The following is a 17,279-nucleotide window of genomic DNA, read 5'->3' on the forward strand; positions in this document are numbered from 1 at the left end:
AACTCTTATCACAATCCATACACACATCAATTGTGTAAAGCGCATTTGTACATTCATTGCCCTCGTCATTCTCAAAACATTTCCTCTCCACTTAAACCCCCGGCATTAGGTCCCCATTTTTCCCCTCCCTCCGCATCTGCACATTCTAGCAAGGACTAACCTAGGAGACTTTTGTTAGGATATCTTCCCCCATCCACCCTATATTCCTGACCTTGCTCCTTCAGACGTCCTTGTTCCGCAAAATCCAAAGAGCACTTAAAGGAATATGATTTGAGCCTCTGAAAAATGCTCAAGCTTCCAGTCGGATGTGATTTTAATTAAAAAGTACAGAATTCTTTGGAGGAAAATTAGAAATACAGCATCTTAGATGGAGGATATGCCCAGAAAAACAGATCTTTAAAAAAAAAAAGTTGCTATCATTTTATAGCAGTGCTTTCTGACTTACCATGCCACGTTTTCACTCAAGGCTATTTATTATGTAGGTGGGCATGCAATGATAAAGCAAGATTTCCAAATATAGTGACATAGAAAACGTGAAGCTTAGAACAGTAGTCTGAGTTAAATACAAACGAGTAATATGGGAATATAGAATTTCTGAATGTATACCCGAAATGTGTTTTTTACTACAGGGCAATTAGACCTGGGGACAGAAGAAAGCCTCAAAGCCTATTTATTGCTAAGATTAGCTTTAAAAAAAAAAAAAAGCTATTCTTCCAGCAGCAGGTAAAACTGTATGAGCTACTCTCAAAATCATTGCTCCTGCTCATTGATTTTTGTATCAAAGTTCATTCAGGCAGTATACTGATTAGTTACTAAAATACATGGGGAAGCCTTCAGGAGGCTGTAGGGGAATAGTGCCCCTGCTAATTGTGCCTACTGTTTAATAAGATTTAGCCCTGATGGGGTGGATTGGCTGAGAAGGAGAATGGGTGTCAGTAGAGACTCTGAAACTTGCTTTAGAACATAGGGAAGTTAAAGCAAATGGCAGAAATGATGAGGTAAAAAGTTAAACAGAAGATGTCCAAAAGTGGCCAAAGAGACCAAAAAATATATAATGAAATGTGCAAAGACGTGGAGTTAGAAAACCAAAAAAGAAGAACATGCTCAGTATTGCCTCTCTGGGAAAATTGAAGAAAAAATGTAAGACTTAGTTGAACTACTGAAGGATTCTAATTGAGGCATGACGCAACAAAAGAAGATGTAAGGACAACAAAGAATCGCTGAACCAAAAAGAATTGGTTGACAGTCAATCATTTCAGGAGGGAGCATATGATCAAGCACTGATGATATAAAGGAATACGCCCAAACTGCTCTGAAGGCATCAGTGAAAATAAGGCTCCAGGAATTGATAGAACACCAATGGAAATGCCCCAACAAATGACACAATGCTGGAGGTGGTCACTCACCTATGCTGAGATATTTAAAAGACAGCGCCTTGACCAACTGAATGGAGGAGATCGATATTCATGCCCATTTCAAAGAAAGGTGGTCTAACAGAATGCAGAACAATATCATTAATGTCACATGCGAGGACAATTTTGCTGAGGATATGTCAAAGACAGCTGCAACAGTACTTCCCTGGGGAACTGCTAGAAATCCAAGCTGGATTCAGAAGAGGATGTGAAATAAATAATATTATTGCTGGTGTCAGATCCATCTTGGCTGAAAGTAGAAAGTACCATAAAGATGTTTGCTTGTATTTCATTGACTAAATCAAGGGTATTCAATTTTGTGGATCATGATGTTATGATAATGTGACGAAGAATGAGACTTTCAGAACCCTTCATTGATCTCCTGGAGAAACTGTATGTCAACCAAGAAGCAATGGTTTGACTGGAACAAGGGGACACTGCATGTTAAATTCAGGGAAAGTGTGACCCAGGGTTGTATTCTTTCATCCTACAGATTCCATCTGCATGCTGAGCACATAATTCAATTAGCTGGACTGTATGAAGAAAATCTCAACCTCAGGATTGCAGGAAAACAAATTAATAGCCTGTGATATTTAGAGGACACAATCTTGATTGTTATCATTGAAATGGACTTGAAGTGCTTGCTAACGAAGACCAAACACTACATCTTTCCGTATGGATTAACACTCAGTACAAAGAAAACAAAAACTGTCACAACTGAGCCAATAGACAATGTCATGATAAATGGAGAAAACACTGAAGTTGCCAAGGATTTCATTGTAGTTGAATCCACAGTCAACACCCCTGAACTCCAGGAGTCAAAAAAGCAAGCAATATATTGCATTGGGTAAAAGCTGCTACAAAAGATCTCTTCAAAGTATTCAAAAACAAAGACAATATTTACTTAGAGGAGTATTAAATTTCCAATTGCTGGACAATGAATAAGGAAGATCAATAACGACTGATGCATACGAATTTAGTATTGGTGACGAATATTGTATACCACGACTAACAGAGGAACAAATAAATATGTTCTAGCGGTAGAGATCAAATGCTCCTTTGAAATACATGAGGATGGGAAAGACTTGGTTTTGCGTTGTGCTTGGTTAAGCAGAGGGTGTGCATAAGAGAAGAAACCCCTCAAGGAGAGGAATTGACACCGTGGCTTGCAGCAGTGTGTTCAAACACAATGATTGTCAGGATAGCACAAGACCTGGAAGTGTTTTGTCACTACTAGAGGAACCGACTTTGGGGCCCCGAACAGCAGCATCCGTGGTGGAGCAGTGGTTGAGTGCTTGGCTGCTAACCGTCAATGTCCTCAATTGAAATCCAACAGCCACTGCAGGAGAAGGCCTGGCATCTATTTCCATACGGATTACTGCTTTGGAAAACGCACAAGACAAGTCTGTGTTGTTCATTTCATCATTTGATATCTGTATCGCCCTCCTGGTCCTTTTTACATTTTAAGTCGCTTGGGAAAATGAACGTTTGACATAATACGTATGTAACTTCCGTTAAACAATTCGGTCACACCTACGCACAATTGTTTTGCTTGAAGATTGCACAACAGCTTCAGATTTTAATGATATTCCCCCCAGCTCTAGAGAAGACTGGAAAACGGACAGGCCCTCTTATGAAAACGAGGGGCTGCTTCAACCACATTTTTCACAAGCCCTTTCGCTGTTTCCCAAAGGTGCTTTTCCAGTAGTGTTTCACCCTTGACAAATATCAACGGTCCGTTAGACGATCAGAAACTATGAAAATAAAAACGGCCGCCAGAGAGTCACGCTTCTGTCATCATATCCTCATTCCTTTGATTGAGGTGCAATGTGCTAGGGACGCCTTTTCACCTCTGAAAACTGTCAAACAGCCTCCCCAGAGCGACTCGCGTGTTAAAAGCACAGTCCCAGCCAGGACCAAAGCGCAGCTGAAATCCGTTAGGCCAGCAACGCTCGCTTCCAGCACAGGTCGACCTGGAGCAATCACCTCCAACCTGGGAAAGAGGGGAGGCCAGCGCAAACTACAATTCCCAGGAGGCATACCGGGAGCGGGACCCACGCACGCGCAGTCCAGCCCCGGAGGCCCAGGGTTGCTGCGGGGCCTTCTGGGAGAGGAAAATGGCCGTGCGGCGGCTGCGACTCGGTGTAGGAAGAGCGCTCGGGGTCCCGGCGACACGGAAGCGCGGGAGCCGAGTGTATAGCACGTCCCAGGCCTTTGGAGAGGTCCTCGGGCTCCCGAGCAGGCAGTTCACGAAGTTGGTGTTCCCGCTGCAGGAGCTCTCGCGGCACCTCGCGCCGGACTCGGGGCACAACCTTCACCTGCGGATCTTCGACCCGAGCCTGGAGGACCTAGCGCGGGCGGACCACCTCTTCACCACCACGGCCCGGCACCGCATCGAGTACGTCAGCTCGGCTGTGCGCCTGGACCACGCCCCGGACCTCCTGCGCCCCGAGGTGAGAGCGCCCCGGGGTGAGAGCGCCCCGAGGTGAGAGCGGCCAGGTTCGCACCCGCGCGCTCTGACAGCCCTAGGAAACCCGAGGTGCCAGCCTGGGCTGCTGTCACCGTTTTTTGTTGTTGTGGGGATTTTGGGTTTTGGGGCACCTAAAAGAGAGATTAGTAGCTTTGTTCTGGTTAATTTTCCAGTTTTCGAAATGCACTTCTCAACTAAATGAACATGCTTATTAGCTTGAACTGTTTGGGTAGTGAATGCAGAAGAATTCAGAAGGTTTCAACTAAGCCCAACAAAAGTCACTGCCTTTTTACCAGCCCTTTCCTATTTAAAGTGGATTCCCATTCATTGCACTTCATTGAAAACGTGTCCAAGGAATTCTGGCCGAATGCAGAACCTAAGAATTTAATAATCACACAACATGAGCCAAGCCATGTCACAATCTAAATTTCCCAGCATGTGCAAAAGCCCATCCTATTTTTAAATAACAATGTGAAAAGTTCATGAAACAGCTGTTATTAGTAAAGTTTTCTGATTCCCCTCTCCCTCTGCCCCTCCCTGTAAGGTAGTCGAGAGGCACCATAGGCCAAATCAGTCGAATTAGAACAAACAGGCTTTATTAGGGAGAAAAAACCTAGCCTCGGTGGAGTCCCACAGTACAAAATGTCCAGGCTGGGGGAGTCGCACTGCATGCTACAGGGATGATGCTTATATGGACAGGTATGTCCGAGTTTCTGGAATATAAGGTGTCTTCCTGGTTCCGGGTGTATTGGTGCCGGGTGCAGAGCGGTGGGCGAAAACAAAAGCAGGCACTGAGCCAAATGGGCCCCACTGGTGCAGGTGCTGGTGCCGGATGCAGAGCGGCAGGTGGAGAAAAAAGTGGGCCATTAGCCAGCTCTGGTCAACTCCGCAGGTGTGTGTGGGAGATTCAAGGCCACTTGCTGCTAGTTGTTTCAGCCAGCTCTGGTCAGCTGCGCTCGGGTTGGGGAGACTCAAGGTCACTTGCTGATAGAAGCCGGCCTGGTATTGATCCAGCCATACATTCCCAACCCTTTGGTCATATGGGCTATGACTCTTATGGCTACTTCCTGCGGGTACTGGGACGGTGTGGGAGGGCTTACGGGTTGGGAATGTCTCCTGTGGGAGAGGACTGTAAGGGTGCAATAACATTTGATTAACAGCAACATGAGGAATTTTTTTGCATTGGTTGCGAAGAAAGTTCAAACAGGGCACCAGAAGTAGCACAGCACAGATGGTTATAAGAGGTCTTATTAAGGGTGCAACCCAACCGATGAATGGATTAGACCACCAACCTCCTTGTAAGATGCCGGGGGCCTGACCAGATAGCTTTTTTCCCAACTTACAAAGTTTGTTTATACTGGTTTCCACCAACCCGGATTCGTTAACATAATAGCAACACTTCTTATTCAGGAATATACGTGTTCCCCCTTATCGACCGTTAAGAGGTCTAGGGCTTTTCTGTTTTGTAAGGCTACTTGGGCTAGGGATGTTATTTGGTGCTGTAAGAGATTTAAACATAATGCAGTGTTTTTTAATTGCTGCTTGCAGTTTGGAGGACCAGCTTTGTGAAGAGCTCAGAGAGTGGGATAGGGCTCCTGCCCCCATTCCTGAGCCAACCAAGGAAGAGGCTACCGCTAAACCAACCATGACAGGGAGGAACACTGCCCTTGTGTGTCTGGTGGTGCCATGGGAGGGACTTTGCAGAGCGTTTATCTCAGGGACTGTATATAGTTAGCTGGGGAACTAGGTGTCCGGCATACGTAGATGGGATGGGGAAGGAGTGGAAAGGTTTTTTGTCAGGGTGCCATTGCACCAAAAGAATTTGGCTGGTGGGTGGGGCATTGAGGGGAAAAGTGAGGTTACTTGTGGTGTTGTTACAACCTTGTTCCGGGTCAGAATAGTAAAACGGCCATTTTTTTAGCAGTGGGTTGTGGAACAGGGGAGCTTTAATTACTGGTGGAAAGGCACCTGTTTCCGTGTAGTTAAACAGTTGAGGTAAAGGTACTGCTGCCAGAGGAGACCTATGGAGGGCAGCACAAAGGAAACAAGAGGAAAGATTAACCAGGTTGGAATTGTTAAGAAGGGCTGCCCTTTCTTGGATAACAGTGAGCCAAGAAAAAGGTTTTTCCTTGGACCTCTGTCCTGTAACCTGTTTTTGAAGTTCTTGTTGGGCTTTTTGAATTAGCCGGGTTTGATCGGCCAGCCAGTGTGTACGTAAGCATGATAGATATATATAGATTGATAAGGGTAAGAGGAACCCAGATACCAGTAGATTTTTTTTGCCAGTGAGTGTCCCATGGGTCAGGGATGTTGATCCAGAAAGTACCGTTAGGATGGTTACCGGTGAGACGATACTTTTGTTTCCGCTTTCCTTCCAGATCCGTTTGGTATTTGTGCATCACACAGGAATTCCATGGGCAACCTCCATTTTCTTTTACCCATTTAGTGCTGCAACCGCTGGATTTGGTTTGGTCATACAGGAAACAGGAGGGGTGGGACCACATTGGGGGAGTGCAGTGAAAGGTCTTACAGGAACTGACACCAGAGATTGGCAGCCTTCAGGCTGACAATACTTTTTGCCTATAACCTGCAAATGGGTTCCCGAATCATCAGCCCAGGTTTCAGTAACTATGCCATTGGTTGCTGGGTGACCGCATTTCCGTGTACTGGATTTCCGTGTTTACGGAAGCCAACACCTGAAGAGGAAAAAAACAGGAACAAATCGTAACATAACTTTAGAGCCCCAAACAGACCTTTTGACTAGTGGTTCAATTGGTTGGAGCGGTTGCTGCAAGGCTTCTTCCAAAAACATAGTAAGGGGATAAAAAAGAAAAAGAGGAGGAGGCATGCCGAAATCATTTAGGGGGGGGGTTTAGTTAGGCAGAGTGAAGTTGGGCCAATGAGGTTACAGGTTTACTTGTTTTAAGTGGGTTTGGGTTCCAGCGGTGCTTGCCTCACCCGCGTCAGATGATACCACCCCGTCAGTTATACCAGTTTGACTGCCGATGGGGTAGTGAGTATTATGGTGTGTGGTCCTTTCCACCATGTCTGGAGTCCAGGGTTGGGCGCAGGACGAGTTTTTACTAGGACTTTGTCTCCTGGCGAGAGGTCAGGGGTTGGGTGCCCAGAAGAGGTGTTTCCCACGCCCAGAAGGTGTTGGTCTGCGTGGGACCTGAGTAAATGCGGAGCAAAGATAGAGTGGGTAAGCAAGCTGAAAGCGGAGTTTCATTCTGAGGCAGAGAATAATTTAAGACAAATGGGCGGCTGTATAGAATTTTAGACTGGCTGAGACCCGTGGGCTTCCTGGGGGAAGCCCAGAGGTGGGTTTAGGCAACAGGAAGGAGATCTGGCCACGAGAGGCGGACGTCTAAGGAGAGCTTAGTTAACTGGGATTTTGTAAGTTTGTTGGCGCACTTAACCTTGCCTGACGATATTTAAGATGTTTTTGTTTAGGCATGTGCGTAAAATCAGTTGTCCGGTTTTCACCGGGAGGTTTTCGTGGAATTGGTGGAGGTTTCTTGGAGGTTTCTTGAATATTGCTCTGGGAGGAGCGTCTGGCCCCAGGGTGGCTACAGCAGTAAAAAGGAGATGGGCAGCGCGAGGCAGCTGAGGTCTTAGGGAAATGGAGGCTTTAAGGCATTGTAAAGTCTCTCGTTTGAGCAACGGAACAGGACATGAGGGGGTTATTAGGAATGGATGGGAGAAAGGGTATTAGTTTAAGACGCAGAGCAAGAGGGGGTTTATTGGGGGTTGAGGAGGTGCCATCCATCCCCATTACAGTGACCATGGAAGGAAGACTACTCCCGGCATACGAAGGAAGGATGGAATAGCCCCTGTGTCCAATAAACCAGAGGGGGACTTACCCACTATCTGGATGGTGGCCCTTGGCTCAGGTAGGGTTATTGGGGTATCCGAGTGTGGGCAAGAACAGAGCAGGCGCTGAGCCAAATGGGCGGTGCCAGTGCCAGGTGCAGAGCGGCAGGTGGAGAACAAAGTGGGCCATTAGCCAGCTCTGGTCTGCTCTGCAGGTGTGTGTGGGCGATTCAAGGCCACTTGCTGCTAGTTGCTTCAGCTAGCTCTGGTCAGCTGCACGCAGGTGGGGGAGACTCAAGGTCACTTGCTGCTAGAATCCAGCCTGGTATTGATCCGGCCATAGACCCACCCACCCATGGGCCTCCTCAGCTTTAATAATTTGTGCCAACTGTGCACAAGAGGGAATCTCAGATTTCATGCAGGGTCCAGTCATTTTGAAGTGTTGACCCTGGTTTTGCAAAAATATGAGGGGATAACCCCCCTAAAAAACGGCATATTTTCCCCAAAGCTATGTATTTAAATTTTTTAACAAAACAACCATATCACCTTCAAAATACATTTGTCAAATCTGAGATTCCAAAACATTTTTCAAACTCATCTGTTTGGGTGGCTGACAGCACCTCCCTCATTTTTTTTCTTCACCTCTTCTATGTTGTCAAATCGCTGCCCTTTCATGACCCACTTCATTCTCAGAAACAAAAAAGTCGCATGGAGCAAAGTCAGGTGAGGCAGGTGCTTGGGGGTAAGAGAGGCGTGCTGTTTTGCGGTTGTTGTGTTTTTTGTGTGCCAAAACTGCTATGCTGAGATGGCCGCGTGAGCAGGTGCACTGTCATGGTGGCAAAACCAGTCCCCCTTCTGCCACAAATCAGGCCTTTTTTGTCACACACTGCTATGCAATCTTTTCAGAACCTCTAAATAGAAAGTGTAAGTACCAGTCAGACCTGGTGGAATGAACTCCAAATGCACTATCCCACTCACATCAGCAGAGCTTTTTTCCCCTTTTGGGGGGGGGGTACCCCCTCGTATTTAGTATTTCAAGCCCTGTCCATTAAATGCCCCTCCACTCCCCACCCCATTGTATTAATAACTTAAAAATGTCATCACAAATGTTCAGAACACCCCCAGAGGGTGGTTCTGGCCTCCTGGGGAATCACTGGTTTGTATTGTACCCTTTTCAGTGCTGTTCAGTACAACAGAACAAACACTGCCCCTCGCTGCAGCCACTGTGCTAATCCATTTCTTTGAGGGCCCTCCCTCCTCCTCTTTTATTCCCTGACCCTCCACCTTACTTGGTGCCCTTCCCCACGGATACTTCCCACCGAGAACATGTCCAAAGTAAGGAAGACAAGCCTCCACATCCTCTGTCCCGAGGAGCTTTCTGGCAGCACTTCAATACACGTTTGTTTTGCTCCTCTGGCTCTCCATGTTTCCAGTCTTCTTCAGCACACTGGCATTCAAAGGCATGGGCGACTTTCAGGCTTCCTTCTTCATTGTCACCTGTCACGTGCATATGAGACGCTGAAAATGCCAAGGCTCTGGTCAGGCCACCTAGTCCTTGAAGTGCCCTCTTTGTTCTGTAACTCTTCAAAGAGGTTTGGCAGCAGATTTGTCAGTGGACCCAATTCAATGTGAATTGTTGAGTTGCGAATATATCTTTTGATTTCTTGATTGCATCTTCCATGGGGTATGATTGTGGGTTTAAGTAAAATGGAATCCTTGAGAACTTCAACCTTCTCTCCATGTATCATGATGCTGTCTCTGGGTCTGGTTGTGAGAATTTTTTTTGTTTTCATTGAGTGTGATCCATAGGAATGCTGTAGACTTTGAGCTTCATCTGTAAGTGCTTTGAATCCTTTTGGCTTTCAGCAAGTAAGGTAGTATCAACTGTATATCCAAGGTTGTTAAGGAGCCTGCCTTCAATCCTGATGTAAGGTTTTCATCATAATCCATCTACAGATTGTGTACATATGGTGCAGGATTGATGCACACCTTTGCTGACTTACACCATGAAGTATCTCTTTGTTCTGTGTGAGTTCTGTTCTTAGTCTATGTACAGATTCCACAAGAACATAATGAAGGGTTCTGGACTTCCCATTCTTTGTAATGTTATTTAGAATTTGCTATGATCCGAATACCTTTGCCGAGTCAATGGAACACAGGTAAACATCTCTCCAGTGTTCTCTGTTTTCCACCAAGGTCCCCCTGACTTCGGCAGGGATGCCCTTTCTTTCACATCTCCTGAGCCCGGTCTGAATGACTGCAGCTCCCTGCCAGGACACTGGGGCACCTCCCGTCGGAAGTTGCAGCAGAATGTTGGCGTGGGCATTCTTCCCCTCCAAGCCAAGTGGTAGAAGTGACAGCCGTGTGTGAGGGGTTGTGCAGGAAGGTTCCGTTGCCTTGCACACTCCAGAGGACGGCAGAAAGAAAGCTTCATTGGAACCAGAGAGGGCCAGGAAACGGAGTAACCTCAGTTGTTTTGCTTTCCTCTGGGAGTTGTGAGAAAACGCAGTTCTAGACAAGTAGCTGTACTTTAGAGAAAATTTCATCGAAAAGTATTTTTCACTTCAGAAAATTTGTAAATGCAGAATGCTTAATAGGTGCTGTAAATATTCTTGAGTAGTAGAAGTATAATTGAAAGCACAGATCTCCAGGTAGGCCTTACATTCAAATCCCAATTCTTCCGCTTTTTAGGGGTATGATTTTGGACTAGTTAACGTCTCTCAGCTGCTGATTTCTCCCCCCTCTTCCCCCCATGGTAAAATGAGGATAATGATTATTGCATACCTTGCAGGGATTTTGTGAAAGGTAAGTAAGAAAATATGCTAGTGCTAAGAACAGTGCCTGCCACGTAGTAATTATTCAGAGTACATACATATTGGATGTTTGAGGTTTGACTAACCGTAAGCCACATTTTATATAGGTAGACAAGCCTGCAAACAGCTTGATAGTGTTTCACATCTAATAGAGCATATGTTGTTTATGTGTGTGTGTATGCTCTTGTACTAAATGATACTCTTTCTCCTTATACAAGGTGTGTTTTATTGGCAGAAGCAATGTTGGAAAGTCTTCCCTAATAAAGGCTTTATTTTCACTGGCCCCGGAGGTTGAAGTCAGAGTCTCAAAAAAACCGGTATGTTGACATGGGTATATCTAGACTATCTCTGAATTGACAGAGGGTAATAAACGCTAGGAGGTGCAAGAAATCGTATTTGTCATCTGAGTTCCTGAAGTAGCTTCTTCCAAGCAAGTAATAAAGTAAATCCAGCCCACTGCCACCAAGTCAATTCTGCCTCACTGACCCCATAGTACAGAGTCTCTGTGAATTTCGGAGGTTGCAAGCCTTTACGGAAGCAGACAGCCTCATTTTTCTCCCATGGGACAGCTGGTGGGTTTGAACCACTGACCTTGTTGGGTTAGCAGCCCAACACATCACTTACCACCCCACCAGGGCTCCTTTAACAGAAAGGCGTTTCATTTAATACCTGTGTATTTCTCTGGAAAAAATGGCTGTAGCTGAGTTTATTTTAGCAGTCTTAATCATGAAGAAATCTCCTCTTTGTTCAAATCTTTTAAAAAGATTATTTTTTAAAAATAATCTCTTTTAAAAGACAATTATTTGGCAATCATTGCCCTTATTGTCATTGTATGGTTGTTCAGCTGTAGGATTCTTGCCTTCCATGCAGAGATCCAGGTTCAATTCCCAGCCAGGTCATTTACGTGCACTCACTGCCCATCTCTCCCTGGAGGTTTGCATGTTGCTATGATGTTAAACGGGCTTTAGCAGAGCTTTTAGACTAAGATGGACTAGAAAGAAGGCCTGGTGATCTCATTCCTAAACTGAGTCCGTGCAAACTGTATGGATCACAGTGGTCTGAGCTTTGGCCACAGTTGGATGGCACAGAACCCAGCAGCTGTTGGTTCCATTGAGCGTGAGGTTGTCCTGGGTTGGGGCCAGCTTGATGTCATCTAACAACAGTCTGTATTTGCTCCTGTGATAGTGACCTCATAGGTCTGCACTGAGGTTAGCGAAATAGCTTTTAAGGTTTTTTTAATCCTTACCATCTTTTGTACACCTTGCTGCTCTATGAGGATCTCTGGTGATGCGGTGGTTAAACACATACTTGCTTAATCCCAGCAGCCACTCTGAGGGAGAACGATGTAACTGTTTCCATAAGATGTACAGCCTTGGAAACCCAGTGGGCTCACTGTGAGTCAGCAGTCAACTTGATGGCAGTGGGTTTAGACTTTTATCTGTGCATATAAGCATGTAGTCTGTAGGTAGATATATAGATGGTGGGGAAAGGGAGGTACAGACATTGCCCCTCATATACTGAAGGCAAAATTATGAGGGGACTTCAGATCCAAGTCAGTCTGCTGTGGTAACTTTCTTTAATTCTCTTTACTTCCTCCTCAGTGATGCAGACACCTCTCTCTACCAATACCTGAAACACCTTCCTCTTAAAACTCACCCCTAAGTCCATTTCCATCCACACGAATGCTCACCACCCCACCCCCATGATCCCGTGGAAATTGTCTTCTGTTCCTCTCCACTTAACATGGTAGCTGTCGTGATTGCTCAGGGTCAGCAGAAATTAAGTGTTGCTAAACCTTGTTTTTATTCTTCAATCCTTTCACCTCAGTGCTGCCCTGCCCCACCAAATAGCCTGGCTACACTGTCACTTCCTGCTCTGTGGGGACATTGAAGGTGGGTTTTTGGCACTCCCAATGTGTGGGTCTAAAGTCATTTTCCTCTAACTACACAAATACACTGACCTAGGAACCTAATCGTCATTTGAAAGTATCTTTCCTCTAGAAATATTTCCTCTAAGTTCCAAAAAACTCACTAACTTTATCTATCTTAACCCTTTTCTAATGAGGGACTGTTCCATGGACACAAAAGCATGGAGAAACCAGCATCTTTACATGGATTTTGTTGCATAAATATTTATAGTTACAAAGTCATTCGTGCTTTTTAAAAACTAAGTGAACGCACCAAAAACTAGGCGGAGCATCTGACTCTGCAAAGAGTATCCTATTATCCACTGCATAATCAAATACAGCGGGGCCTTGCTGTTCTCTGTGAGTGGGCTTTACCTTTCACAGGTAAACCGTCTTTGGACTTTTCTGTTGCTCATCCTCTGGCAGCTTTCTGCCTTAAACAGGCCCTGGCCTTCGCAGGGTTTTCTGCATTCTAGGCTTTGTGAGTAGGACTTAGGAAACCCTTGGTGCCTGCATTTTAATGCAGTCACCTCATCCCCAGTAGACTGACTGTTTCACCACCAGAGATGTTTAGTGAAGCAAGAAACACTCCAAAATTCTTTTCCCACAGGTTCCAATTTGGGACCTGAATCTCTTCCTAGGTCATGCAGATTTTATTTACAAACAAAAGCATAACAAGCTCGGTAGTATATCCTCAGGTCGTCACTGGCCACTTCTCACATCTTCCACTGTACAGTCTACAACAGACTAACGATTTTCTACAGAACACTTGGGGTTTAATAAATACAACTCGAGGGTGGAAAACATTTTGCGCTGTGAACTGTGTAAAGGGTATGCTTTAAGACGCATTTAATTTTCTGTTTACTTTCTAAGGGACACACAAGGAAAATGAACTTTTTCAAAGTCGGAAAGCACTTTACAGTGGTGGACATGCCAGGTTATGGCTATCGAGCCCCTAAAGATTTTGTTGACATGGTAGAGGCCTACCTAAAAGAACGGAGGAAGTAAGGAAACATTTTTCTCTCATAGTTACACATTTTACCCAGCAATCTACACAGTGAGCACTTCAGCCTTTGCAAATGAAGGCCCGTTTTATTCTGCAGTACAGCGTGTAGGACTGAAGGATGCACTGCTTGCTTAGGGTCTGCCTGTATGTAAGTGTAATAGTTTTCACCAATTAAAACTGTATAAAATACTTGAGCAGAGTTAATTTATTAGTTTTTAGCTCTTTTAAAAAATCAAATTTAGCTAATTTTGAAAATGAGAATTGTTGGCTAATATATCTGATTTTATTAAACTTAAATGCTCATCTTTCTTAAGATACTTCTGATGTAATGACGTATCTTTTATCTTCTAGTGGCTTGTGCTTCTTGAATTACATAATATATAGAAAACAATGTTAAACTTCTGAAGTGTAAAGAAATGGTTACATATTTTGGTTGTAGCTCTAAAGGCAAATAGCAATTTTCATAGAAACTAAGATGAAGTAATTACTTAAGAAATTACTTCAAAAATACACTGTGCCTGTTTCTGGTTATACGTTAGGGCTCTTTAAGGCATTGTGAAGGAACTTAAACCTTTGTATGAGTCTTGTCTTGCTCTCCACCAGAATCCCTGCTTTTAAAGGGAGGCCCATTCACATGTAGCCAGTCTCAGAGTGCCCTATGTTTAATAAGTACTTATCGAAATCAGTTTTTATTTAGTGAATTCAGTTATTGAAATAAGCAGCATTGACACCTATTGAACTGTTGGATGAACTTCTTGGGGAATTAAGAATTCCTTTTGCCTACGGAAACGTCTGAATTTCGGTTGAGAATCACTCAAAGGGAATTTCCTAGTCTAATGGAGTTGCACTGAGCTGGTGGCAGCAAGTTTTTGTGTGTGTGGTTTTTTGAGTGAGGGTTGGGGAGAGGCAATAAGTGGATGAGTATACTTCATGTTTCCATTGATCTTCATTTCTGCATTCTTACAGCTTGATAAGAACATTTTTGTTAGTGGATAGTGTTGTTGGAATTAATAAAAATGACAATATCGCCATAGAAATGTGTGAAGAATTTGCATTACCTTATGTGGTAAGTATTTGTTGGTAGGATGGTTAGAAATGCTGGGTGTGTGTGTGTGTGTGTGTGTGTGTTGTGTGTTTTTAAATGAATGAGCAGATCTGGCCTCACAGAAGATAAGAAACTGAAGAAAATATTTTCTCCATTATCAACTTCATGTTAAAATAAGTTTTATTTCTCTCAGCTTTGTTTTTGGAATTAGAGTCAAAGTAAAAGTAGTTTTCTAAAGCTTTCATTTAATGTCCCTAAATGCTTTCTCTTACGTGTTTTACAAGGCAGTAGAAACATTTGACCAAATATGTCAGTCGCTGCTTAACAGTAGGAAATACTTAATTAGCATGTAAAGAAAACAGCCGCAGCTGAGAACTCTGCTAACCTGATCTGGGATTTGAGACTCATTCCAAGGACTTGGCAGGCTGCAGCGCACGCGGGAGGGATTCAGCACTCCAAAAACACAATTCCTCCGCCAGTCTCTTCCAAGTGCTTGCTGTCATTCGACCGAGAGTGGGATCGGACGTTCGTTTTACTTTATGACGCTTCCGAGTAAAGCATTCTTTTACGTCCTTTTCTAAGAGAAAATGAGCTCAGTAGCTACAATGGGGTTTCAAAGAGGTGACAGAACTACTAACACTTGACAGTGACGTTAATGCAAATCACGCCATGTTATTAGACTGCCACTTTTGGGGGTTTTATGGAATTTGGGGGTTTGCAAAAGCCATTTGATACCTTAGAAATAACTTAAAGGACTCCCGGGGCTTAATGAACATAATCACACATAGTAAAAATGCCTGAATGTTGCCAAAATGGTTTCATATGATTCTCTGTCATAGGTTCGTTTTTTAAAGTATATGTTCTTCAGTTTTAAGTGAAAAAAATTTTTTCTTCTTAGGAAAGAAGGTAGGGATAAGGAAACTTATTACCATATAAGTATCAACATATTTGCTCTTCTGAGGAAAGATTCCCATTTAGTCATCAGGAACCACACATTTTTGTTCTTCTGCCATTAATAGTTTTTATGATTGAAAATGTAACTGATTGTTCAGGCAATTTAAATTTACAGAAGTGTTCTCATTTTCTAGAGAACACTTTTTTGGATCAAGGTTTGGCTTAATCTATGCCTAGGCCCTCCTCCAGTGTGTAGCTTCCTTTAGGACAAGTAAAATGTTAGGCATCCTTGGAACATACCTATAGTGGATACAGCTTAGAAATTACCTGAGTTCTAATGTTACCATTAGATCATTTTCTATATAAGGTTAAACCAGTTTGTTGGTCAGAAATGATAAGTTGGCAGTTGTACATGGTTTAATAATACGTGTGTATATACCCTGCTTTATAATACTCATTTCTTAGACCACACGGTGTATATATGGTGATCCTATGAAACATTTTGCTGTGGCAATTACAACTTGACTTCCAATTCCCTTTCAGCTGATCTTGAATCCAAGACCGCATAGCCTTTCGTAGTTAGAGCATCCATCAGCTCCTGTGCTTGCTCTGGCATGTACCTTTGACTCCCCAGAAACTTACCTCCTCGTAGCTAATAGCAGGAGCTGTTTTTGACTATCAGGACCTTACCAATGACAGCAGGTTTACACATGTTCTATATGTATTATACAGTATTATATACTGTACTCTTTCAATACAGTAAGCTACAGAAACCAAAATGTTGTTAAGATAAACCCCTCAAGAACAGAAATGGGAGTAGCCATACCAGGAGTGTAGGGGGAATAAAGGGGGAACTGATCGACACATAACCCCACCCCCACCCCAGAGAGACAAACAAAAGAAACGTGGGTGAAGGAAGACAGCAGTCAGTGTAAGATATGAAAACAATAATTATAATTTATCAAGGGGTCACGAGGTGGGGAGGGGGGAAAGGAGCTGATACCAAGGGCTCAAATAGAAGGTAAATGTTAGGAAATGATGATGGCAACATAGGTACAAATATGCTTGATAAAATTGATGAATGGAATGTTATAAGAGCTGTAAAAGCCGCCAATAAAATGATTTTTTTAAATAGAAAATCATTGGGGGAAGGGGATAACACAGTACTGTCCTATACTTATCAAGTCTGTAAATTTATGGCATTAGTTTACAAGATAAATTGGCATCACATTGAGTAGGCTGAGATGGAGAAGGAGGAATAAGAGTTGATTTTACTGTCTCAGGATTGGCAAAGACAGGGAAAAGGTGGAGGAGATGGGAGGGAGGCAGAAGAGGCAGACACACTCATTGTACATTTAGGAAAATACATTGTAATTCCCGCCTGATCCCCCCCACCCCCAGGTTGATATTCCCTCTCTCTCTCTCTCTCTCTTTGGATTATTGGTCTTTATTATTAAGTTGCAAGAGTTCTTTTTTTTTTTTTTAATCATTTTATTGGGGCTCATACAATTCATCACAATCCATACATACATCAATTGTGTAAAGCACACTTAAACATTTGTTGCTCTCATCATTCTCAAAATTCGCTTTCCTCTTGGGTTCCTGGAATTAGCTCATTTTCCTTTTTTCCCCTCCTCCCTCCCCACTCCCCTCTGCCTCATGAGCCCTTAATAATTTATAAATTATTATTATATCTTATCTTACACTGCCCGGCCTCTCTCTTCACCCACCCTTCTGTTGCCCATACCCCAGAGAGGAGGTTATATGTAGATCCTTGTGATCAATTCCCCCTTCCTACGCCCCCCTCCCCTCCCGGTATCGCCACTGTCACCGCTGGTCCTGAGGGGTTCATCTGTCCTAGATTTCCCGCGTTTCCAGTTCCCATCTCTGGTCTAACCAGGTTTTCAAGGTAGAATTGGG

The 17,279-nt window shown here is 43.8% G+C and overlaps 1 protein-coding gene across 2 annotated transcripts in view; it reads left to right on the forward strand.

Annotated features, from left to right (window-relative positions):
* Positions 1–3,529: 3,529 nt before the first annotated feature.
* The window catches only part of GTPBP8 (GTP binding protein 8 (putative)), a 36,172-nt gene continuing 22,422 nt past the window's right edge, over positions 3,530–17,279 (forward strand). For both annotated transcript variants that reach the window (XM_045286161.1, XM_004706400.3), the window contains exons 1-4: positions 3,530–3,865; positions 10,727–10,825; positions 13,288–13,418; positions 14,387–14,486. In XM_045286161.1, coding sequence (XP_045142096.1) covers positions 3,530–3,865; positions 10,727–10,825; positions 13,288–13,418; positions 14,387–14,486 — 666 coding nt within the window. The remainder of the gene's footprint in view (positions 3,866–10,726; positions 10,826–13,287; positions 13,419–14,386; positions 14,487–17,279) is intronic.

The sequence above is a fragment of the Echinops telfairi genome, unplaced genomic scaffold (genome assembly GCF_000313985.2).
Source record: "Echinops telfairi isolate 266 unplaced genomic scaffold, ASM31398v2 ScPeMD7_6;HRSCAF=24_0, whole genome shotgun sequence".
NCBI classification, from domain to species: domain Eukaryota; kingdom Metazoa; phylum Chordata; class Mammalia; order Afrosoricida; family Tenrecidae; genus Echinops; species Echinops telfairi.